This window comes from Furipterus horrens, unplaced genomic scaffold (genome assembly GCF_987537825.1).
Source record: "Furipterus horrens unplaced genomic scaffold, mFurHor1.1.pri manual_scaffold_11, whole genome shotgun sequence".
NCBI lineage: Eukaryota > Metazoa > Chordata > Mammalia > Chiroptera > Furipteridae > Furipterus > Furipterus horrens.
In genome coordinates this window covers 59,725,710-59,749,943 of record NW_028327181.1, presented here as the reverse complement: position 1 = coordinate 59,749,943, position 24,234 = coordinate 59,725,710, and the positions used below count along the sequence as shown (strand labels likewise).

The following is a 24,234-nucleotide window of genomic DNA, read 5'->3' as shown; positions in this document are numbered from 1 at the left end:
ATTCACTCTGAAGTTGTTTACTGAACTGCTAAGAGTATCAAGGAAGAGAACACCCCAATTGAGTTCCCAAAGGTCTGAGACTGTTTACTCTGCAAACAGGACTCCACAGCTGATCAAGATTGTTAGAGGAAATGCCCACACTGGCTGCCAGCCTAGGTCAGATCTTTCCACAGCAGGTTCAAGGGAGTTGGCCCGTTATACAGGGAGGGCAAAAGTAGGTTTACAGTTATTTGTATGGAAAATAATGCAATAATTAATAAACAATAATGCAAGAATAAACTGTGTTTCATGTACTTAAAACTGTAAACCTACTTTTTCCCCACCCTGTGTGTGTATTTAATTTAAATGGATTCAACTATGGGTGCTTGGCCAAAAAAGTAGGGGTGGTTGAAATAACTTTTGAACAGCATGGGCAAGTTCATTAAGGCTTCATTCAATGAGAGTGCCCTGGGATGATTAGTAGATGAGAGGCATGAGTCTGCTTTCCCTAGGTCTCATTATGTTCTAAAGTCTGTTCTATGGTATGCGTATCTTGCTGTTCTGGATAGTCTAATGTTTAAGTGAGATTTACGGGCAGGGTGTTGCATAGCGCAGCTGCTAATTAGACTGACTTCACTATTCACTGGGGCAATAGATTGTTGTTATATTGCTTGTTACTTGAAATAAATGAATCATTCAACGAGTTTTAGATGTTTTGGTTATACTACAGCAACTTCAATTGTAATAGAATATGATTTAAGAAAATGCTTCAGAATTTAATAATTATAAGTCATCCCCATGACTATATTCAATAATAATGGAATTAGTTTCTGTCATCATCACTAAAATGTGTCATATAGGGGAGTTTTACATTATTTGGAGGAAAGACAATAAAATCCCTGTGTTCCACAAGAGATTTGAAATAGCAGATATTTTTTATCAATGAAAATTTCTTTATGATAAAAATTATTCTCAAAATTTTAGTAACTTTTGTCCTGATTATCAGAATAACAGAAATTCATTAGAAGGCAGACAAAAATTGAAAACAAAAATGACCTATAATCTCACCACCCAGAGAAAACAAGTTTAACTTTTTGGTATATACTTTTCCATTCTTTATATATCATCGTCGTCGGCAGCCGTCCGTCTCGAGAGACGATGGTGTAGCTTCTTAAGAGTCTATCTGCACCGCCGAGAATGGTTGTGCAGTCCGACTCGGGAGTGACACGGTATCTGTCTCCTCCCGTGTTGAATCGACATCTTGCGATGACGCTGGAGTGTCCTCTCCAGTGAAGCTGAAGCTACAGAGCCTGGGCAGGGTGATATGGAGGGTCTGCTGTTGCCCATGCAGCAGACCCCCCCCTCTCTTCGCAGCTGAAGGGTCCAAGGGAAAGACGGAGTCAATACAGCTTGGCTTCAGGTGCGCCGCAGGAGTTGCCGGTGTTGACTACAACGTCAAACCGCCTTAGGGACTCCGGCTCCGGATTTTCTGTCGGGGTTTACTCCCTTAGCCTTTCCCCTGAAGAGGTATGCCGCAAGGCAGCGGAGGTTTTTTGGAGTCAGAGTTTTCCTTCTCTGATGTGCCCTGACTGGAAGATCGAACCAGCGACACTTAGCTCGCAGGCCGATGCTCAATCCACTGAGCCAAACCAGCCAGGATTCTTTATATATATATATATATATATATATATATATATATATATATATATATATATATATATATATATGTGTGTGTGTGTATATATATATATATAACATGTGTGATTGTGTCTTTTGCTTGTCTAACAGAATTGGGACTATGCTGCTTATAGTCTCATACCCTCCTGCTTTCACTTTTCATTTAACATCATCCCGGGAGCATTTTCCCATGTGTGTCAGCCGTTGTCTCAGCAGGAAACAAATGGTGAACTCAGCTGGGCTGTTGTGAGAAGTAAAGCAGCTGTGTATTCACAGAAATAGGGGCAAGGTATTGTAAAAGGAACCAGCAGAGGATGATGAAGCATCCAGATACTAGTGGGGAATTATTACTACTTTGAAACTCATTTGAGAGCTAGGGCTGTGGACAAAGGTCTGCCCCACAGAAACTCGTCCTAGCAGGCCTGTCACTGCCGGGACCACACTGAAGCACAGACGGCTGGAGGACGAGCTATTGCTCAGACCTCCCTCTACCTCTCTGACTTCCTGCTCCATCCCCCAATGGCTGAACCCAACAGGAGGCCTGTGGGCCAAGGAGCCTGGGTGATTAGTTTGTGGAAGTCAGTCTCCTGAGCCATAAAGAAGGGAAGAGAAGAACAGAGAATGGTTAGCACTCGTGACAGTAAATATTCATCAGAACACGTTTAATGATGCCATGGCAATCAAATATATAGAAGAACCTCAGTTAACTTCTGAAAGTCTGATGGATCATTCTCTGAATTGATAGGTTGGGTTCACTGTTTTGGTATTTTAAATAACACTCAGAAAAGCATCCTTGAACAGAAGTGGAACTGCTGGGTCAAATCATCGGGGCATTTTTTTTTTTTAAGCTCCTGAAATACACCTCCAGAAAGTTTGTACAATGTGACACTCTTACCCCATAGCAGACAAGAGTGCCAGTGCGTCATACTCTTATAAGTGTGGGGAATTAAAATATTTCAAATTTTTGATTATCAGTAAGACTGGACAGAATTTTTTAATTTTTTCTATTGATTTTAAGAGACAGAGACATCAATCTGTTGTTCCATTTACTTATGCACTCATTTGTCGCTTCCTGTGTGTGCTCTTGGTGTATCAGGACAACACTCCAAATAACTGAGCCGCCCAACCAGGAGTGGGCAAGTTTTTAATGGAGAAATTTCTCTTATTTTTAAAATAAATGCCATTGAATTCTGTCGTCTTTAAAAAAATTAGATTCTCACGGTTAAAATAGGAAGTTTTATAATTGCATTTTGACATTTTGTGAGCATGTGATTAGATCAGTAGGAAGGAATGAGATGCCTTTTGGTTTCTTGAGGTAGTCAAACCATGTCTTAACATTTACTTTTGAACCCCTCCACAAACACAACATACAAATTCCTGTGCAGAATTAGCTTAGCCGAGAGAAATAATTCAGGATTATCCTAAATGAGCTCTGCAGATCAGGAAATTCCAAGCTAAGCAGAGTCTGCAAGTATCAGAGACCTCATAGTGAATATGACTGATTACTGGCTCACTGTTGGAATCATCTCTTCCTATTTCTGATGGTCAAGGTGAGGTCAGTAGGAAAAGACTCATTGTATGTGGATTTATTTGGGCCCTGTCCAGCCTTTACTTCCCCCTTTTCTTTGTCTTAAGATGTGCAGTTTCCAGTTCAGGAAGCAAGTGAGAAGTCCCTGACTATTGCCTGTTCCTTTTCCTCAGAACCACAAGCAGCAGTGGAGGGCTGACCATCAGCAGCCTCCTCAAGGAAAAGGAGGGCTCAGAAGTAGCCAAGTTCACGCTAGAGGAGCTCTGCCTCATCTGCAGCATCCTGAGCACAGCAGAGTACTGTCTGGCCACTACCCAGCAGGTGAGCCACCCTGGCTGTCCACTCTCCACTTCCCTTTTCTGAACCATTTGGGCCACTTAGCTCAGTTGGTAGGAGTGTGGGCTCTAATAAGGCCACATACCACCTGGGTAGACCAGTTGACCTCCCATAGGAAAAACTGGCAGCCCAGCCAGAGGATGGCTGTCTTACAGAAGGGCCTTGTTAAAGGAGCCTAGGCAAGAAAGTGTGACTAATCTCTTCCCTGGAGTTATGTAAACTACATAAAGGGCATGCCCTCTGAAAAGTAGGTCAGTAGCCCTGTCTCCTGTATGAGACAAGCAGGAATAAACTTAAGGGTACTAGGACCCAGCCTTTGGTGGTGATGAGTCACAGCCAGTTATTCCATTCTCAGAGGTGTCACTAGGCTAAGCAGAATCCTTTTGGGCTTTTATGTGTCTCCTGGAATTTACATAGCAGTCTTAATCTGCCTAAACAAATAACCATTGTTTGGATGTTGACGTTCAGGAACTGTGAAGGAGGAAAGGGTGATGCTTCTATTAGAGTTCCCCATGAAAACAAGGAAGACCCAGAATAATTTTCCATTCAGCCTTAGATGTGGCATTAGAAGTTCCTTTTCATATTTGATCTGTAATTCACCTAAGGCCAAGAAAGAAAAAGTAATTGGGGAAGGTTCTGCTCTTCCCATCTCTCTGGGTTTGTTATTTATACATGGCTAGATCATAGGCAGGCAGTCATAAATTAGGGTTCAGACAGGACAGCATGGAGCACCTGTGAGCTGAGCAAGAGTACAGGAGGCCAAATAAGGAGCCCCCCACCCCATAAAACTTCACAGTTGAGGCTAAGCCAGCCGGAGGCAGAGGCAGTAGCATGCTATGCTTGGGGACATGGTTATATTGAGTCACACAGGAAATGATCTGTGAAGGTTTGCCCTTGACGCCAGAGACAGCAACCCATTTAACCCCCAAAACTTCCAGGGCAGGAGGGCAATTGATTTGTGAGGACCTGCAAAGCGGGGCTCACAGAGTTCTTTGATGAAGAAACACCATTTAACTATTTTGTGTGTGTGCAGAATGATAAAGAATACAGACATATAAATAATAGTGTTTTAAACGTAAAATAACCATGGTACCAAAAAAAAAAAACGCTATAAAAATAATGACCCTTAATCCTATCACCCTCGAATAATCATATTAGTAATTTGGAGGGGGTTTTTTTCCAGTTGTTTTTCATCAACATAGTTTTGTGTGCTGTGATCTTGACTTAATTTTCATATCCTTTTGTTTTTGTTAAATCATAGCATTGGCATTTTTCCTGTTGCTAGAATATCTTTATTATGATCATTGTTATGGTGACATAATACTCCATTAAGGGGTATACTATAAATTATTTAACAGTATCTCTGATAATTGTTTATGCTGCTTCAAGTTTTTGGTTTTGTAAGTAATCCTATGAAGAACATGTAATGTTTTACATTATTTTTCTAAAACAGATTCTTAGAAGTTCTAGAATTATTAGTAGATCAAAGATCATTTTAATGACTCATGATAAATGTAGCCAGTTTTTTCTTATGTAATGAAAATCATTTTTATTGATTATAAAAGTAAATACATTCTTACTTAGCCCTTATACTGTGATCTCTAAATACCATTTTCCACTAAAAGGAACCAGAGATTCTAGGAGAAATGACTAATTCCAGGCTTGGGCAGAAAATGTACAAGATGAGCCTAGAACATCATGTCATACAGAAAGCTATAAAATATCAAAGACCATGAGAGCCATTTCAAAAGGACTCACTCAGGAGCTGTTGTGTGTTTAATGTACAAAAAGACATGTCCAGGTCCTACTGCCCACCCACCCCCAGTACCTGTAAATGTGACCTTATTCGGAAATAGGGTTTTTGAAGATGTACTTAAGAATCTGAAGATGAGATCATCTTGCATTTAGGGTGAGCCCTAAATCCAGTGAGTGGTATCATTAGAAAAGAGAGGGGGGTTTAACACTCAGAGACACAGGGAAGAAGGGGGAGTGCAGATGGAGGCAGAGATTGGAGTGATGCGTCTACAAGCCAAGGAAACCAAGGATTGCCAGCAGCTACCAGAAGATGGAAGAGAGGCATGGAACAGTTTCTTCCTCAGAACCTCCCAACAGAACCAACCCTGCCAACACCTTGATTTCAGATTTCTGGCCTCCAGAGCTATGAGAGAATGAATTTCTGTTGCAAGGCCCCATGTCTGTAGTAATTTGTTGTGGCAGCCTTAGGAAACTCACCCAGGAGCCAACCTAAATAAGCCCTAATGGTCAGAGATGGGACATATAAAATAAACATCAGTGAGAATGTGAACTACGGTGGAGTGAAACATCAAATATGATTGAATCTGTCTGACTCTAAATTTCTTAATAATTCATGTCACCTTTGAAGATACTGAGGAACCATGGATATGAGTTTAAACACTGGTAAACAAAAGGGAGGTTCTTATCCTGCCTTTCCTATCTTATTTGTACCTCAGGATAACCAAATAATTGACAATGGGTAGTATCTCTGTAGAGCAGAGTTTTAGCTAATAAATGAAGAAGAAGAAAGAGGATATAATTCTTTTTTAACTCCTAATAGAATGAAGGGTCTGGGCATTGACCATCAATGGCTGCTGATATTACGGAGAGAGACAGCCAAACATCATGCATCTACTGATAGAAGTACACAACACCATCATGAAGTAGTTTTCTAAAAATGAAAATAAAGAACCTGAATCTGATCAAGCTTCTACAGTTAGTCCTTGAACAGTGCAGGGGTTAAGGGCACTGATGCCCCACTAAGCCCTGCACACAGTCAAAAATTCACATATAACTTTTGACTCCCCCCAAAAAATGTAAAATAGAGAAAAGGTTATTAAGATTATCAAAAGGAAGAGAAGTCTTTACCATATTTGTTGAAAAATATCCATGTATAAGTAGACAGTTCAAACCCATGTTCAAGGGTTAGCAGCACATCAAACTACAACTTATAAGAAATACAAGGGACAAGGGAACATGTTAGTTAATATCCTGTGGATACAATCAACAAAATCCAAACTATGGGAGAGTCCACAGGGCAAACAACCCAGTTTCCTTAAAAAAATTGCAGGGGCTTTGAGGGTAGGCAAAAAGAATTGGAGAAAGAAACCAGAAACTTAAGAATCTAAGCAATGAAGAATTAGAAAAATAAAAATTCTTAAATAATGCCAATAATGTATCAATATTGGCTTGCTAATTATAACATTTTTACACTTAACATTTGCATGGGGTGTTTAATTCATTCATTAAAGAGATCTTTATGAAGCACTTATATATGTAAGTAATATTAATTAACAATGGTGTGATGGAACTAAGAACTGATGGGGGAGCCAGATCATCAATATGTACGCCAAGCTGCAACGTCAGTTTTGTGGTGAGTGTTAAGAAGTTGCAGTGCTAGTTCAGGAGTTGCCTGCAGAAGGAGAGTGGTCAAGAAGGGCCTCTCTGAGGAGTTGACATTGAAGCAGACCCGAGGGTTGGGAAGGAGACTGGCAAGTCAGGAACTTGGAAGGGTTGGAAGGAGGGGGTGTGGTGGGGAGCAGAGCTGGGGAGAGGAAAGAGACATATAAAGGCCCTGAGGGAGAACAGACTTTGGTATTTCCTAAACTTTAACTGGTAAATGTAACTGAAGCTAAACCAGCCAAAGGGGAAGCTGGAAGTGGGCAGGGGAGATAGGACCCTAATCATGGTTAGAAGTTTGGATTTTATTTTCAGTGTAATGGGAAGAGGCTGCTGAAGAGTTTAAGCATGGTAAGCCTGTACCATAATTTGTTTTTTGTCTCATGTAAAGATATGTGTAGATTGTTTCCAATTTTTCAGTAACAAACAGCACTAGAATGTGAGCTTAAAGAGAACGAGATGAGATCTTATCATTTTGTTCTTGAATAACTCCCTTACTCTCTTAGAGCCTGGTACAAAATGGGCTTTTAGTAAATATTGGTTGAGTTAATGAATGCTGCAAAGAATACTTACATATCTTTGTACATTGTTCTCATTGTTCCATTGAAATACTTTCCTAGAAGTGAAGTTACTGGCTTAAAGGGTGTATATTTAATGTTTTGCTTTTTAAATAAATTGCCTACTAAAAAAGATTACAGCAATTTACACACCACTGAGAGCATTTTTAAATTTAAGACGAAACATTTGTTATTCTTAGAGTTTGTATAATAAATAGGTCTGGGAGTGTGAGATGAATCAATTCCCGGGATGTTTAGAGCTATTTTCAATTCCTGATCAGTTACATTTTTCTTTGAGGCAGCTGGGAACATGGCCAGTGTTTTTTTCCTAGGCTGTAGTCTGCTGAAGACTGACTGCTTCCTTTCTTTGCCTCGATATCCCGCACACCTTAACACAGTGGGGGATGTGTGGGAGCACTCAGTGAATGCTTTAATACTGATTTTACTGCCACCCACCACCAGAGGTTTCCCATGTTGGGGAGTGAGCCTACAGTTGAGAGGAAGTATCCTAAAAATCGGGATCTTCTTAAAAATTATTTAAATGAATTGTCAGTGTATCATAAGAAACAATTACAACCCAGTGCTAGAGGGCACAGGTTCTGGAGGTTTGATTCCTGGTCCTACCCCTTATTGTCTCAGGTAGGTCACTCCTCCATTTCCTCATCTGCAACCTGGGGATAGGAATACAATCTCCTTCACAGGGCTGTGAGCAGTAAATGAGTCACTGCATGAAAAGTGCCTGAAATTGTGCCTGAATCGTCAAACTCCGCCAATGTTAAGTATTCTTATTAAGGTACTCATTTGGATAATCATTAAGCATGTTTTTCTCTCTTATTTTCTAATAGCTAGAAGAAAAACTCAAAGAAAAAGTGGATGTAAGTCTGACTGAACGAATCAATCTGACGGGAGAAATGGACACGTTCAGCACGTATGTACTTTGCACATGTTTGCCCAGGGCCTGCCCTTCACAAAGCAGCATGTCTCACGTTGTAGGCTTTAGGTCCCTACTGAACCTAATAGGTTCCCAGGGCTTTCGGTGGGATCGGAATTATTACCCACTAGCCACTAAGAAGAAGCATTAGAAGCTGGTGCAGCTGCATCTCATTCTGCCTCCTCAGATACAATCATTTTTAGCCCCTGGGTTTTTATTGTTTCACTACTAGAATAGCAAAGGAGGAGAAAGCCTCCCTTGACCATCTCTGAAGGAAGGTCAGATCCACAGCCTCCTACCTGCCCCCCCTAAATGCACAGAGGGCCAGCCCCAGCTCCAGTATTTTAGAATATAAAGCGTAAGCAGTCAGATCTTAGCCGCGCGTGCGCATGTTTGTGTAGGGAGGGTGTCTGTCCAAGAAGGTCAAACTGAAAAGCCTTCTTGAAGTAGTTCTTTCTCCGGTGTTACCGTGCAGTTTTTTTGTTGTGGTCATTAAATGAGAGTGGACTAGGCCGGGCTTTCTCATCCACAACTTTTTGAGGAGAAATTTAAGTTTTCTTCTGAAGTCATTTCTCTCCTTTTCTCAACTTCTTTTTCTCCAAGTTCTGATTTAAACATTTTGGCAAGCAGGTCTTTTTGGAGGTGGAAGTGGAAGAGGGATTCTGGTTGTAGCAAATAGGGAGACTAACTATGGAATTTTGTGTCCTCTGTGGGCACAAACCTGAGTGAGACCAGGATTTGCAGCCAGAATAAAGGAAGAGCCAAGTGCTCCTCATTGTCACTAATTCCCTTTTGAAATGAAACTCGAGTTTTCTGAGCTTCTGATGAAATGCTGAATAATTTCACACAGGTGCCGCAGACATTTGGGAGGGGCTTTGTCATTTAAGAAGTGATTTTTTTTTTAAGTTGTGACCTTTTAATTTGTTTGATTTTCAGTGTCATCTCAAGCAGCATTCAGTTGCTGGTTCAGGACCTGGATGCTGCCTGCGACCCTGCCCTGACTGCCATGAGCAAGGTAGGCTCTCAGAAGTGCTGCTCCCTACTCGTCCAAGGGGGCCCTGGGTGGCTTCCTCCCGCCCTTGCCTGTAGCTGCTTCAGGCTCACCAGGGCTTCAAGTGTCGCTCGGGAGGAGAAGGGAAGACTAGGAGTTTCCCACAGCACTCTGTTTATCTTGCACCTTAAGGTCAATTGTTTTTTTCCTTTGAGAACAAGACAGGGAGCAGATGTGTTTGGTAAGTCTCAAGGAGGTACTAACTTTGTAGCATCTGACACATGCTGATGAAAACCTTAAGTGGTCTCCCCAGAAAGGGTGTTTTTGTTAGTAGCTTCTGGCTCATCTTCATTGTTGCACGCTGAGAGGTTTTTCCATCTCATTCTGAGCTCTGGTGCCAATGCAGGATTATTTGATCAGGTTGTGGACCCTGGTGTTCTGTTACCATGGCTGCCCATCAGTCAGCCCTCAGCCCTCAAGTGTCCTCCTTTAGCACGTACCATATGCTGCCTTGTCTATTTGGTTTTTATGTACCTGTGTCTTCTTTCTAAAAGAGTGTAAATTCCTTAATAGCATGGACTGTATAGAACCCAGCAGACTTACCTGCTTGTTGATTAATTGAGTTGGAAACAGGCAGTTCTTTATTGATTTCTAAGCTAAATAACATGAAGCTATTCACTCTAGAACTTCTGGAGCAGCAGTCAGCAAGCTGCAGCCCGTGAGCCAAATTAGGCCCTTTGCCTGTTTTTATAAATAAAGTTTGTTTGTTTTTTATTTCAAGTAGGGTTTTTCTTTGTCACTGTTAAGTCTGAATTTTAAACAGATTCTAGGACTTGGGGGCTCATGCCCATCAGCTCATTAAACTTTAGCTTTTACAGAACTGCTACCTTCACTGTGAAGCTCCATGAGTTTGCCCAGTTCCAACTTGGGCTTCTTCAGCATTTTGACTTCTCTAACAAAGATATCACGGAGCGGATAAATAGATGGGCAAGGCTTTTCTATGCCTTTTCCAGTGCTATTTGGGATCAGTTTATTGACCACTTCTTTCAAGTCATTTATCTGCACCTCTCGGGCCATGATTTCCAAATTTGGCAGACCTGCTGATGCTGAGCATAAGAGGTCTTCTGAATCCATTACTGCCTTTTAGTGAAACCAACACATAACAGACGAAGCAAATAGCTATCGGTAGTCTTGACAACAGCATAAGCTTCAATCATAGTCTGCCATTTTTTGACCAGGGAGCACATTTTGTCTCCATGGGAAGATCCATGCCATGGAAATTAGGCAGTTTTTGCCCTGAACATTCTTAGCTCGAATTTCCTAAATGCAGCTTCATCATTCTGCAGATCAGCTAGACTCACTTCAAAAATGTGACCCTTGAGATCATCAGATGCAATTTTGGTTCCTTGAATTCTTGTGACTAGTGTTATTCCAGTGTACCTTATACTGAACGTCGCTGGTGCTTTCATATCATACCAGCCTTTCTTATAAAATGGATCAACTGCTTTCTTCTTGGCTCCCTTTTTGCCGCCTTTTATGAGACACTTGTTCTTGCCACCCCTATGGTGCTACTCAGAGTCAGGGGTGTAAATAAAGTTTTATTGGTACATAGCCATACTCTTTACCTATATAGAGTGGGGCAAATGTAGGTTTACAGTTATGAGTACATGAAACACAGAGTTTATTCTTGTATTATTATTAATTATTGTATTATTTTCTATACAAACAACTGTAAATCTACTTTTGCCCTACCCTGTATATTATCTGTGGCTGCTCTTTGGCTACAAGTGCAGAATTAAGTAATTGCAACTGAGACCATATGGCTTGCAAAGCCTAAAATATTTACAGTCTCACCCTTTACAGAAAAAGTTTGCCAGTGCCTGTGTTAGAGTCTTAGACTCTTGTACTATTCTTACACACTGGAGGAAGAACTTCTCGGGGAGTTTACTGGCCAGTAGCAGACGAACACAGTGGAAAGAACACCACTAGCTTTGGAATCAGACAGACCTAACGCTCCTCATTTTTCCTCTGGAGGTGTTGAGCAAATGACTAACCTCTCTGGGCCCAAGTTCCCTCATCTGTATGCGGAATACGGACATCAGCGTCCCAGAGTGGTGAGGAGGGGGCACGGGGAGAGTGGCTGACCTGGTGCCAATAAATGCTAGTCCTCGTTCCCTCTTGGGAGGAGCGGCCCTGTCACAGGGTTATGTAAGCAGACATTTGGTTTGAATTTGGTTTTGTAGTAAATTGTAAATATTTAACAAAAATAGGATTAAAACCAAAACTTAGGCTTCAGGATTTTATGAAGCTAAGTGGGGAGTCCTGGATAGCTGATGTCACAACGTTTCTATTCAAAAGGCTAATCCTTTCGCCAATCAGATGTGGATGTGTATTTCCAGTATTCTCAATGTTTACAAGCAGAAAACTCCGTGCAGGCAGATTGAGGTTAACCCATTTTCTTAAATGAACGTGGCTCTGAAGATTCATTCTGTGGGCACTGATCATCCCCTAGCTGCTGGTGAACATTCACGGCCTCCTGCCTATGATCTGTTCCAGCTGCCATCTCTCCTGAACTGGCACACACTTCTGATTGGAATGCAGCTGGTGAAAGAATTTTTACATTTACCAAAGGAAGAGTGGATTTTTTTTTTTTCCTCAGTAAAACAACAGTTGCAGGGAATTTAACACTCCAGGTGTTGCTTATATGAACTGTCAGTTCACTAGGTAGATTTTCCTCAAACTCCCTCCCCCACCCCCCATCCATTTCTCCCCCAGACCCGCACCAGCAAATATTAACAAAGACCATACCTCCAGAATCTTTTGTTTATGTCATAGGAAAACCACAGGCCTGGGAAAGCAGCGGCTGGGAGGCCATTACTCTTTGTCTGAGTCTTCTGGAGTTCTAGCAAAATGAAATGCATGTGATGAAAATGACCAGATATAAACAAGCCAAGTGGTCTCAGATTGATTCAACATACACTGTCTGTTATCTGTGCCTACGTCCTGTTTTGTGTCTTCTCAGATTTTTTAAAACTTTTGTTATGCGATCATGCTTATTTCTGGCTCTGATTCCATCTTTTTTGCTGCTAATTGAATAGTTCAAATCAGGCTTTCTCCAGCATGGTGAAGGATGTTCCAAGGCTGGGAAGGACAGAGGTCTTATGTCAAGGTTCTTAGATTCCAGAAGGTGTGGGGCAAGAGATGTGCAAAATGAGAGGAATGCCCAAATAACTGCCATATAGTACCATAAAAAAAAATCAGTACCATTAAAAAGTACCATAAGAAAAATACAAAATACACCCTCTTTCAAAGAGGAGTTGTTGTAGCTTTGTAGTAAGCTTTGAAATCAGGAAGTGTGAGTCCTCCACCTGTGTCCTTTTTCAAGCTTGTTTTGGCTTTTTTGAGCCTCTTGCAATGTCACCATTTTTTATCTTACCAGAGTGTGTTTCTCCTTCAAGACACCACAGCATATAGACTACCTCTCTACTTTCTTATACAATTATTTTTTTATCTCTGTCTCTCCTGTTGAACAACGTGAAGACTTATTCAGTTCTGGATCTACATAACATAGCATAGTACTTGCATAACAGTAGTACAGTAAAGTACTAATATTGGCTTCTTTAAGTGAAATGACATGTAACAAAACCAGTTTTACCATAAACTAGTTGGTATAAATATAAGAGTTAAGTTCCAATGGCATTATAACAAAATGACATTGAATGACACAATGTTATCTGAGAACTTGCTGCACTCCCTGAATGACTTTGAAGGTGAGGAAGGCAGGAAGAAGAAAGTACTAAAGTTTGTAGACACCCATTTGACCAAAGAATGGTAACAACATAAAACATGGATAACTATACTGAGCAGACTCAGCTGTGTGTTTTTATAGGAAATGGCAGGATCATAGACCTGCTGGAAAAGGAGGGGAAAACATGGAGGGACAAAGTTTGGTAGAAAACATATGATGCGAGTTTAGTGGTCTCTCTGAAACTGTAACTTTGAGATTAGAGTAGTATTGCTGATACAATAAGTTATATTAAAATTATCTTTCAGACAACTTCCCCTTCCCATATTGCATTATTTTCTTAGATGAACTCTGTGAGATGATAGGAAGTCACTTGTCCATGACCTCTTAGCTAGCAGGTGGCAGAACCAGGATTCAAACTCAGGCCTCTCTCTATGCAGGGTTGTACCATATCCTACATAAAGAATAGGAGGAAGTCATTTTGGCAAATGTGGAAACTGAGTCAAAAGCAGCTGAAGTGATTTGCTTAAAAGTGGAAGAACGCTAAGTCAGTGTGTGCCCAGTAGTACCAGGCTCACATGAGTGTTCATGCTGACTTAATTATGAGCTTTCCAAGCATTCACAAACATCCTGTTAGATATTTATCTTCAGCTTTTCTTGATCGGATGCCGTGACTTTCCTACAGAGGGGAAAATGGGTTGAGCAGCCAACCCAAGTATTCCGGTCTGCTTTGTGTATTTCTCCCTGAAAACTAATGAATTGTCATTCTGGTCTGTTTGTTTTCTTTTTCATAATATGCCCAAAGCCATAAAGCTTTATAACAGTGAAGAAAGAAATAAAACCAAGTCTCCTAATTCTTGAAAAAGGGGGTTGTTTGAAGTATTTTGGTAGAACTATGAACAGTTCTGTTTTTTAAATGTAAATTCTGTAAATCCTTAGGAATGAGTATGACTAATTATGGCCGTACAAGTAGGATTTTTTAAAATAAATTTTATGGCTTTCTTTAAAGAAATCGTTGGTCCCCTGGTCCCCTCCTCACTGTGTCCTTTTTCCTAGATCTGTGCACATCACTAGGTTGAAAGAATCTAGTCTCTAAAATCAAACACACTTAGATTTTTGCCCGTTAATGGTAGTTTTAGGGGGGAAAAAAACAGAAAAAAGAAACTGAACAAATTAAATTTCCTTACAGCCTGGCATGTAATTTCCATTAGGTTTCAAGATTGTGAACATGTACTAATTTAGGAGGCTGCATTACTATCCCCCAAAGACATTTTGAAATAGCTAGAACAGTCCTCAAATCTGTTCTCATTTTCCTCAGTCATTAAAATGTAGATGTATTTCAAGAGGCCCACAGAGCTGCGTGGTTAAGAAATCCTCAAGTTCATTTTCTACCTACAATGAAAGCATACCTTTCTTTTTTCATAAAAGATTTTTTTCATTATGACCAAAGCAAATGACTTTCATTATGGAAAATACAGATTTTTAAAGAAGAAAATTTAAGTCACCCGTAATTCCAATTAATGGATATATTTCAGTCTTCTTGCTTTACATACTGTTTTATGACCTGTTTTTCTCATTTAGCAGGTCTTAATCATTTTCTCTGTCATTTAATCTAGAATTATTGATACAATATTATTGTTAAAATCATAACAGTAGTTAACATTTACTATGGAATTAATAAATGCCAAGCACTATGTTAAGAACATTTCATGCATTATCTTTCAGTAACTGTATAGATTTTAGATATTATCATTATCCCAATTTTATAGCTGAGAAAACCGAAGCCCAGAGAGGTTAGGTAACTTGCCCAAGACACACTGATCAGGTTGCACAGGCAGTATCAGATTTCACGACTGGCAGGCTTCGGATTTCCTCGTTTTAAGTACTATAATGTATTCCCTCACTTAAAATGTATGTAATTAATTCACTTTTGATGGGTTTTTAGGTTATTTACAATTTTTCACATTTGTAAACAATCTAGCAATGGACAACCTGTGTGTATGTATGTATATTTTTTCTAAACATCCATAATTATTAATTTTAGATTGGTTGTCTTAAAGGGAATTGCAGAGATCAAAGCTATGTAAAATGGTGAGTTTTTTTAAAAGATTTTATTTATTAATTTTTAGAGAGTAGGGAAAAGAGGGAGAAAGAGAGGAAGAGAAACCCTGGCGGATGTCAGTTGAAGCCCCGGGCGCAGAAGAAAATATTGGGGCCCTAAAGAAAAAGGGAGAGACGGGGAAAATAAAAATACATGGTTTTGCGGGGCCCAGGGCACACACCCGGTGCACCTGCTGTTAAATCTGCCTCTGGATAGAAACATCAATGTGTGGTTGCCTCTCGCACACCCCCAACTGGGGACACAGTCCACAGCCCAGGCATGTGCCCTGACTGGGAATCAAACCAGCAACCCTTTGGTTCGCAGGCCAGCACTCAATCCACTGAGCCACACTAGCCAGGGCAAATGCTAAGATTTTTGATACATGTTCTCAAATTGCTTTTAAGAAGGGCTGTACAAATTTAAAATTCACCTTTCCATTGGCCCAGCAGTTGGGAAAAAAAATAAATATATTTATATAAAGCCTGTTTTGGATGTTTTGCTTTTCCCTTTGGAGATTCACCGAAGAGATGAGAAGAGTCTATCCTTCTTCCTCCTCTACACCACCATCACATCGTCTGCCTATGTATAACCTCACACTATACATAGATTTTGCTTGCTTAGTTCCTTTAGCTAATTTCAAGTTTATTTAGGGGGATAACACTTCGTTTGGAAAGCAACATGGTAAAATGGAGAGAACATGGACTTTGGAGTTAGACAAACCAATTTCTAGATCTCAGTCCTGCCAACTTCTCAGCTACGCTTAATTAGGCAAGTCGTTTATTGTCCTCTTGCCTGTCTTATCATCTATGAAGCAGGAGTAATGCCTCCTTCACTGCATTATAAGCAGTTTGTGTGGAAAATGTCAGTCACATTGCTTGCTATGTAGTAGGTGCTCAGAAAATGTTCCTTCTCCCTTTTTATTCCCCACACAGTGCTTGGTCTACTGCTGGACATGCAGAGGGCACCTTTAAATATAGCAAATGCTTGTTGTATGAGTAAGAGTAGCCTAGACCAGCACTAAAGTGTGTGCATATGCATGTCATGCGTATGCGTGTGCGTGTGCCTGAGCAGTTGCTCAGGGCCAGTGTCCCAGTACCCTAAGCTATAACTCTAGATTCCAGTTGCCTGAAATGTTCCCAGAATCCAAATGTCTGAGTGTATGCTCTGCATATCCCCAATCCCATGATCAAAATGAATGGGTGGGAATTTGACTTTTCAATTGAGGAAAGTTGGTTTCTCAGGAGACCTCTCTCCAAGCTTCATATAGCTGTAGGGGAAACAACGTTTCATAGTAAGCTAATCGTAAAACTCTGTCCTCTAATGAATGGATTGGTCAGAATTCTCTGCTGCTGTGGGTTCTTTATAGGAAGTGATTATGTCCCCACCCTTCCCTGTGTCAACATCAGCCACACACTCCTTCCTCAGGGGGACAGGAACCATGCGCAGTGGTGACGTCCTGGACACCATCATCTCTCCCTGTGGCTGCATGTGGGGTCCTGGAGACTCTAGCGTTGTTACCGTGACCGTTTCCTTGCTTGTGTTTCTATCAACCCTACACTACAGGCTGGTTTTCTTGTGGTTTATATGGTACCAGTGGTATTCAACCCCACCCTACCCCTTAAACAAAACCCACTAAAGGAGAAGCTTTAAGTACGAAGTTGTAAATTTTAAATATCAAGTGCCACGTTTATCTGGAAAACTTGGGAGTCTTATTTCTATGAATGGCTTTTCGTGATGTTTGTTCTTCCAATGCAAACTGCTGTTCTTTCTTTTTTTGAAAGAGTGCTTTGCTTGACTGCTGTATATTTCATTAGTTTCTCCTTGAGAAACTGGCTTACCTTGAACTGAGGCCCAATAAGTGCTTTTATTCTTTTTCTTTTTTTGTAATTATTTTTTAGTAAGTGTCTAGGAAGCAGCCTGGTGTAGTACTTGAACTTTCCACAGATCTGGGTCATCTCTGCCACTTCCCAGCTGTGTAACTTTAGGCAGGTCACCTAACATTGAGCTTTTTGGGTTTCCTCGTTTACAAGATTGCTATGAGAGCTATTTGAGATCGTGGACGAATAGTAAATGAGATGATGTGTGCCAAGGGCCAGGCAAAGTGACCTGCACAGTAGGTCCCAATTAGGTATCTTGGTGCATTCAAGTTGCAACCCTAATGTAAGCCTTCCAGGATGGATGATGGCAAACGTTAACTGTCTGAGGCGATGACTAGACACAGCCACTGCTAACTGTATCTTGCAATTAAAAAATAAATAGTAAACGTGATGTCAGTTTTCTTTGTTCTGCAGTACAGTATTCCCTCACTTATCGCAGGTATTATGTTCTAAACCCACCCCCCTGCGATAGGTGAAAATCTGTGAGGTAGGAACCTTATGTTTATTTTAGTATTTATATATATTTTAAGGTTTTAGAAACCCTTTCCACACACTTATAAACCGTTCCCAGTCCCTTATTAACCTTTCCCACTCCCTTATTAACCTTATCCATACTTTTATAAACACTACTTATATTCTTTATTTTAAATAATTTATTTGTTTGTTGTTTTGTTTATTTATTTATTTTTAGAGAGAGGGGAAAGGAGAGAGGGAAAGAAACATCACAGTGTGGTGGCCTCTCACTTGCACCCCCTACTGGGGACCTGGCGTGCAACCTAGTCATGTGCCCTGACTGGGAATCAAACCAGCGACACTTGGCTCGCAGGCCGATGCTCAATCCACTGAGCCACAGCAGCCGGGGCTATTACTTATATTTGTAAACATGTTCTACACTGTTAAACCTACATAACTTTAACAACATATGTATAGAGTACCACAAAAACCTGCAATATAGCGAAAAATCCACGATAAATAATTAAATATAATATTTTTAAAAATCCCATGATACAATGAGACCGCAATAAGTGAACCGCAATACAGAGAGGGACTTCTGTACTTTCTTTCAGTACTTCATTAATCTGACTTAAACTTAAAATCATGACTCGACTTGACTTTTGCTAATACTTCTCTTAACTTGACCAATGGAGTCATAATTGGCTAACGAATTAAAGCAAATTAGATCTTTTCACCTGTATTCCAAATGCGGGCACTGAAACGGCCAGTGGTGATCAGGAGGAGTTAGGTCATGGCAGGAGCCTGAAGTCCTACGTCCCACGTCCCCAGCTTCATCTTGCTTCAGAGTCTCTTTGGAACCAATGACAGGGCATGTCACCACCTCCCTTTGTGGTCTTTTTCTAGTAACAGAGAACTGTAATGTTTAGGTAATTGTTTATTTGCTTTTTGAGATATTGAAATAGAAAACACTGCCAACTTGGAAAACAGTAGTCGTTACCATGGAAGCACTTCGTGTCAGTTGGAGGATGGGGGTATGAAGCTCCTCTCCCCGCTTGCGGTGTTTACCTGGAGCATCCTGCTCCAAACACTGCTGCAGAGCTGGGAGAAGCAAGATGAGGTGTAGATACTGACAGTTCCTGTCAATTTTGGCCTCACCCTATGGGCTCCTTTAAAGTCACTTAAGATGCTCATTGTTTGGATCAAATCTCTCAAATGAGATGGAGAAAGAAGCCTCTTGAATAAGGTCAGAGAATGAGGAAAATATTACACATAACCGAAGCATTAGAATATAAAGTCAGTTCATACTAGACCTTTTTACTCTTTCTCCATTGTCTGTTTCTATTTTCTCCCCAGTAAAAAATTTGAGATCTTTTATATCTAGAGCCTCATTGTGAAACCTTGTACAAGACTTAAGGTCTCTGGGCCTTGGTTTTCTTATCTGTAAAATGAAGGTGGAGGTTCCTTCCTGCTTTTTTATGGTTCTGTGCTTATACAGACCTCAAGCTTTTAGAATATAAATATCTGCTGATTTGAAGAAACATTAGGACAAAACATAAAGTCACTTGAGCTTCCCAGGAGCTGGGGAATCATCCACGTACAATACGATTCTTTTAAACAAGTTCTCTGTGTTGAATTTTTCCTCTTCCCCAAGAGCTCTATAAAAATAGTATTTTCTTGCCAGAGGCATCAAGGCCTCAGAACTTCTGCCCTCCTTCTGTGAACATATTATATGGTTTGTGTTTGGCTTGGGATCTTTTTAACAGACAGCCCAGCTCCATTCTGAGAGGCTGACTCAGCAGAGTTCCTGCAGCACATTCCTGCTCTCTGTAGGACTGGAGTGCCCACCCCCTGCAGCTCCCAGGCCGGCCAGAAGCTGATGCTGCCTCTCTGCTCCTGTGCATACCCAAGGGGGAAGAGACACTGCAGCACTGCATTTTCCCTGATTTTCCTCAGGTGGTTAGAGCTTGAGCCAGGCAGGTCTCATTTTTGTCTGTGTCCTGGTCAAGGACCACGTCAGTCCTCTCAGTGGTGTTCACCTCGAGGGCCTCTGCCACCCATGCAGCGCCCACCACCCACGCAGCGCCCACCACCCGCACAGCCCCTGCCACCCACACAGCCCCTGCCACCCACGCAGCGCCCGCCACCCGCGCAGCCCCTGCCACCCTCACAGCCCCTGCCACCCACGCAGAGCCCGCCACCCACGCAGCGCCCGCCACCCACGCAGCGCCCGCCACCCACGGAGCCCCTGCCACCCTCACAGCCCCTGCCACCCACGCAGCGCCCGCCACCCGCACAGCCCCTGCCAACCACGCAGCGCCCGCCACCCGTGCAGCCCCTGCCACCCGCACAGCCCCTGCCACCCACAAAGCATCTACCACCCACAAAGCATCTACCACCCACACAGTACCCGCCACCCGCGGAGCCCCCGCCACCCACAGAGCACCTGCCACCCACAAAGCATCTACCACCCACGCAGCGCCCGCCACCCACGCAGCCCCTGCCACCCTCGCAGCCCCTGCCACCCACAGAGCACCTGCCACCCACAAAGCATCTACCACCCACGCAGCGCCCGCCACCCACGCAGCCCCTGCCACCCTCGCAGCCCCTGCCACCCACAAAGCATCTACCACCCACGCAGCGCCTGCCACCTGCGTAGCCCCGCCACCCGCACAGCTCCAGCACCTCCTTCCCACCTCTTTCCCTGTTTCAGTTTTACCCTCTGGTCTGCCCCTCAGGTTTGCCAGACAACCTTTCTCCTGTCCCTTGGTTGAAATCCCGACGTAATCCCAAAGGCTTCAGAAGTAAGAATCCAATGCTTTCTACTATGGAATATTGCAACAATATATAGAAGTAGAGAAAAGGGTATATTGAACCTCGTGTACCCGTCACCCAGCTTCACTAATCTTATGTCACCTACTCCTTTCAACCCCAGGTCATGTGGAACAAGTCACACACCATATATCATTTCTAGTTTCCCTTTTTAAAAAAGCTCCTCCCAGTTTACTTGAGAGAGATACGTAAGTTAACTTCCAGCCAGGTCTCACTTGATGGAGCCCAGCTACCTTTCTGGTCTCCCAGCCAGTCTGTTCAGAAGCAGAGGTCCCTCCCTGCTCTCCCCCAGTCCCTTTCTGGTGGAACAGCTGACAGAAGAATAGGAGCCAATTCACCGGCCCGGTGAGGGTCTCTGTAGAAGACGGCCACTTAAGTGGGAAGGGAAGGAAATGATGCCTGAGCCATGCCCCGCTGTCAAAGAGAAGGTGGGCGTACTTGTTTTTATTCACAATTAGCCACTACCAACCAGATGAGACACGTTGCCCGAAACACAGTGGCAGCTATGATGGCAAGCTGTGGCCTGATTCCCACTCCCTGTGCCCCTTCCCTGTAACAGGTAAGGCCATCCTCCTGTGAGACATCTAAAGGTTTGTCCTGTCTGGCTCCATTTACAGATGCAGTGGCAGAATGTGGAACATGTTGGTGACCAGAGCCCCTATGTCACCTCTGTCATTCTTCACATTAAGCAGAACGTCCCCATCATCCGTGACAACCTGGCTTCGACACGGAAATACTTCACTCAGTTCTGCATTAAATTTGCAAAGTAAGTCCTGGACCATTCCATCCCTGGGTGATTTTGAGACCGTACTTACTGCCAGCACGCTCACAATCCAGGTGTTCCCCACCGTCCAGCTAGAAAGGAAGCTAAAGGGAAAGGAACTTAAACTCCAGACATCTGCTGGTCAGGAGGGGGAATTGGGACTATTTAGAAGGGATTCTTCGAACCAGAGCCGGGCCAAACAAGAATGTGAGGCTGAATTCATGACTAATTACAACAGTGCACACAGTGTGTAACCTAAGTTACTTTACAGCAGAGCGGGCTTTGGTTGTGTAGTATTCTGGTGGCGGCAGGCAGACTAACTTTTCTGTACCCGAAAGAAGCCTAATAATGAAGCTGAATCCACTGAAGTCGTAGATAACAGTAACAGCAGTGCAGTCGGACATCAGCCACGTCCAGGCAGACAGGAATGCCGTGAGGGGTGCTGTTATCACTCATGCGGACATAACTGTGTCCCTGCCTTCCCGCTGGTTTTAATAATTAAAGTTATTTGTCAGTAATTTCATATATACACTTTGTCTCTCCAGCGAGATTATAAGCTTTTTAAGGGTAGGAACCACCAGTTCTGTTTCTTTTGAGCCTTCTTTTAAATTACTGTGTCTACCAGAATTTATCCACTTGCGGATGTCCTTGGGTCCAGGGAAGGTACTAGATATTAGGAAGGGCCAGTCAGGGAGCTCCATGGACCGAACTACATGTCTTCCTGCCACATCCTTGTGTGTGGCCATTTCTGGCTTGATGTTTTGAAGCAGGGAAATAATTTGGTCCTTTGCCAGCCAGTCAGCGTCTGGCTGTAGCACTGTTTCCCCCGAGACCAGACAGTGTAGAGGGTCATTGCCTCCTCAGACCAATTATCAAATAAGCACTTTGGCAAACGTCTCAGGAAAGAACTTAAGAAGGGTCAGCTCAGTCCAAGCTACTGTATTTAGGTTGTTCTCTTCCAAGTCCCAAAGGGTGATTTAGGACTCCAAGTTTCTGTCTTCCCCAAATATCTCCCTGTTTGTATTCAATTAAGGCTTTTCTTCTCCTCACAAATAAATCCCTAAGGAACCACAATTATGGAGCGGCTGTGGCGTCAGCTTCAGTTTCCACTTTGTCAAGAGAAGATAGAGTGTGGTCTCTAGGGAGGCATTAATGTTTGCAGTATGGCAGATGAACCAGGAGTTGACATTTCCTCACTCTCTGGGTGCTCATTAGTGTGTGTTAAAAGCATTGCTGATAAATCACATGGTGACACTCCCTATAGCCCTGGTAGAAACAGTATTTCTAAAAATTTCCTGTGGCCAGAAACCTCCAGTGTGGTCGCACGGGGCTCTGACTGAGCTAACATTAATGTGGATTGACTTGGCTAGTCCCGGCACCAGCCTTACATTCCCTCAGAGCCCTTTCATTTTATCGCTAAGCCCATATTGGGTAAACGAGGAATAGAATGCCCATCTCTCACATCTGGAAAAATTTAACCTGCAGTCTAATTTGTAGTACTCTCTCATCCTTCTAGAATCCCAGTGGAAGACTAGGAACCTCAGAGGTGGGGGTTTCCCCAGCCAAGAGCAATAGCCACCACCACCCCAAGGGGATGGAGAAACACTTCGCAGTTAGTCACCCCATTGCTGGGACTTCTCCCCCAAAGATATGTCCCTGGTCTGTACATTTTCCTCGCCCCACCCCCAGCAGACGAGCAGACACGGCCAGTCCGAGGGCACAGCTGATGCCTGCTCTGCTATAAAGTAACTTAGGTTACACACTGTGTATACCATTGCAGTTAGTCATGATTCTGCCCCACATTCTTGTTTGGCCTGGCTCTGGTTTGAAGAATCTCTCCTAAATAGTCCCAATTCTCCCTCCTGATCAGCAGATGTCTGAAGTTTAAGTTCCTTTCCCTTTAACTTCCTTTCCTATCCCACCACTGCAAAGCCATAGATATTTCCTTTTGCCTCCATTAGGCCTCTGCAGCAGGAGCCTTTCCTGTTTAAACATCTAGATCACCCCTCTTGACTGAAACTACTAAGTGACTTCTCTCGTCTGCCAAGCTGATTCTCCTCCATTCAGTTATGGAGATAGTAAGACAAATCTCTTTAGTGGTTGGGAGGGTAAAATGAAGTCTTGGGTAAACTTTTTTATAGAGTGCTAGGACCAAGCTGACATTCAGAGAACAGTAGCTGTGTCCTGGCCTGTGTGGCTCAGTTGGTTGGAGCGCTGGCCTGTACACCGAAAGGTCGCTGGTTTGATTCCCGGTCAGGGCACATACCTAGGTTGTGGGTTTGATCCACAGTCAGAGTGTGTATAGGAGACAACCGATCAATGTTTCTCTCTCATGTTGATAGTTCTCTCTCTTTGCACCCCTAAGACCCTCTCTCTAAAAAAAAAAAAAAAAAAAGAACCCTGGCTGCAGTGGCTCAGTGGATTGAGTGTCGGCCTGTGAACCAAGTGTCGCTGGTTCGATTCCCAGTCAAGGCACATAACTAGGTTGCACGCCAGGTCTCCAGTTGGGGGCGCGTGAGAGGCAACCGCACATTGATGTTTCTCTCCCTCTCTTTCTCCTTTCCCCTCTCTCTAAAAACAGATAAATAAAATAAAAAATAAAGTAAACTTGTTAAAAAATTAATTAATTTTTAAAAGTTGGGTTCCTTTTCAAAAAAAAAAAAAGTTGATAGCTCCTGTCATTATTATTTATTCAACATGCACTCACTTGAGTAGCTGTTATGTCTCAGACACAGAATTAAGTGCTTTGACTTAATAGACATCATCCCTAATTTTATTTGCCTTACAGTCAAGTGGAGGGAAACAGACATGTGAGCAAATAAGTATAGTAAAGTATATTAGATGTTAGACTAGAGTTCTGTGGACTCTGTGTAGAATATGGTTGAAAGAATATTGTGACTGAGGAAAGGCTTTATAGGAGAGGAGAGATGTCCTTGAGCAGAGTCCAAGAGACGTGTGTACTGACCCACAAGGCCTTGGGGAAGAGCGTTCCAGGCAGAGGGAACAGTGTGAGCAAAGACACGGAGGCATTAAATAGCCTGCAGAACCAC

At 42.5% G+C, this 24,234-nt stretch overlaps 1 protein-coding gene across 1 annotated transcript in view; it reads left to right on the top strand.

Moving 5' to 3' along the window:
- VPS53 (VPS53 subunit of GARP complex) overlaps window positions 1-24,234 on the top strand; it is a 134,250-nt gene that overhangs the window by 90,955 nt on the left and 19,061 nt on the right. The window contains exons 15-18 of the mRNA XM_090257191.1: window positions 3,358-3,505; window positions 8,337-8,419; window positions 9,359-9,437; window positions 21,039-21,187. Coding sequence (XP_090113317.1) covers window positions 3,358-3,505; window positions 8,337-8,419; window positions 9,359-9,437; window positions 21,039-21,187 — 459 coding nt within the window. The remainder of the gene's footprint in view (window positions 1-3,357; window positions 3,506-8,336; window positions 8,420-9,358; window positions 9,438-21,038; window positions 21,188-24,234) is intronic.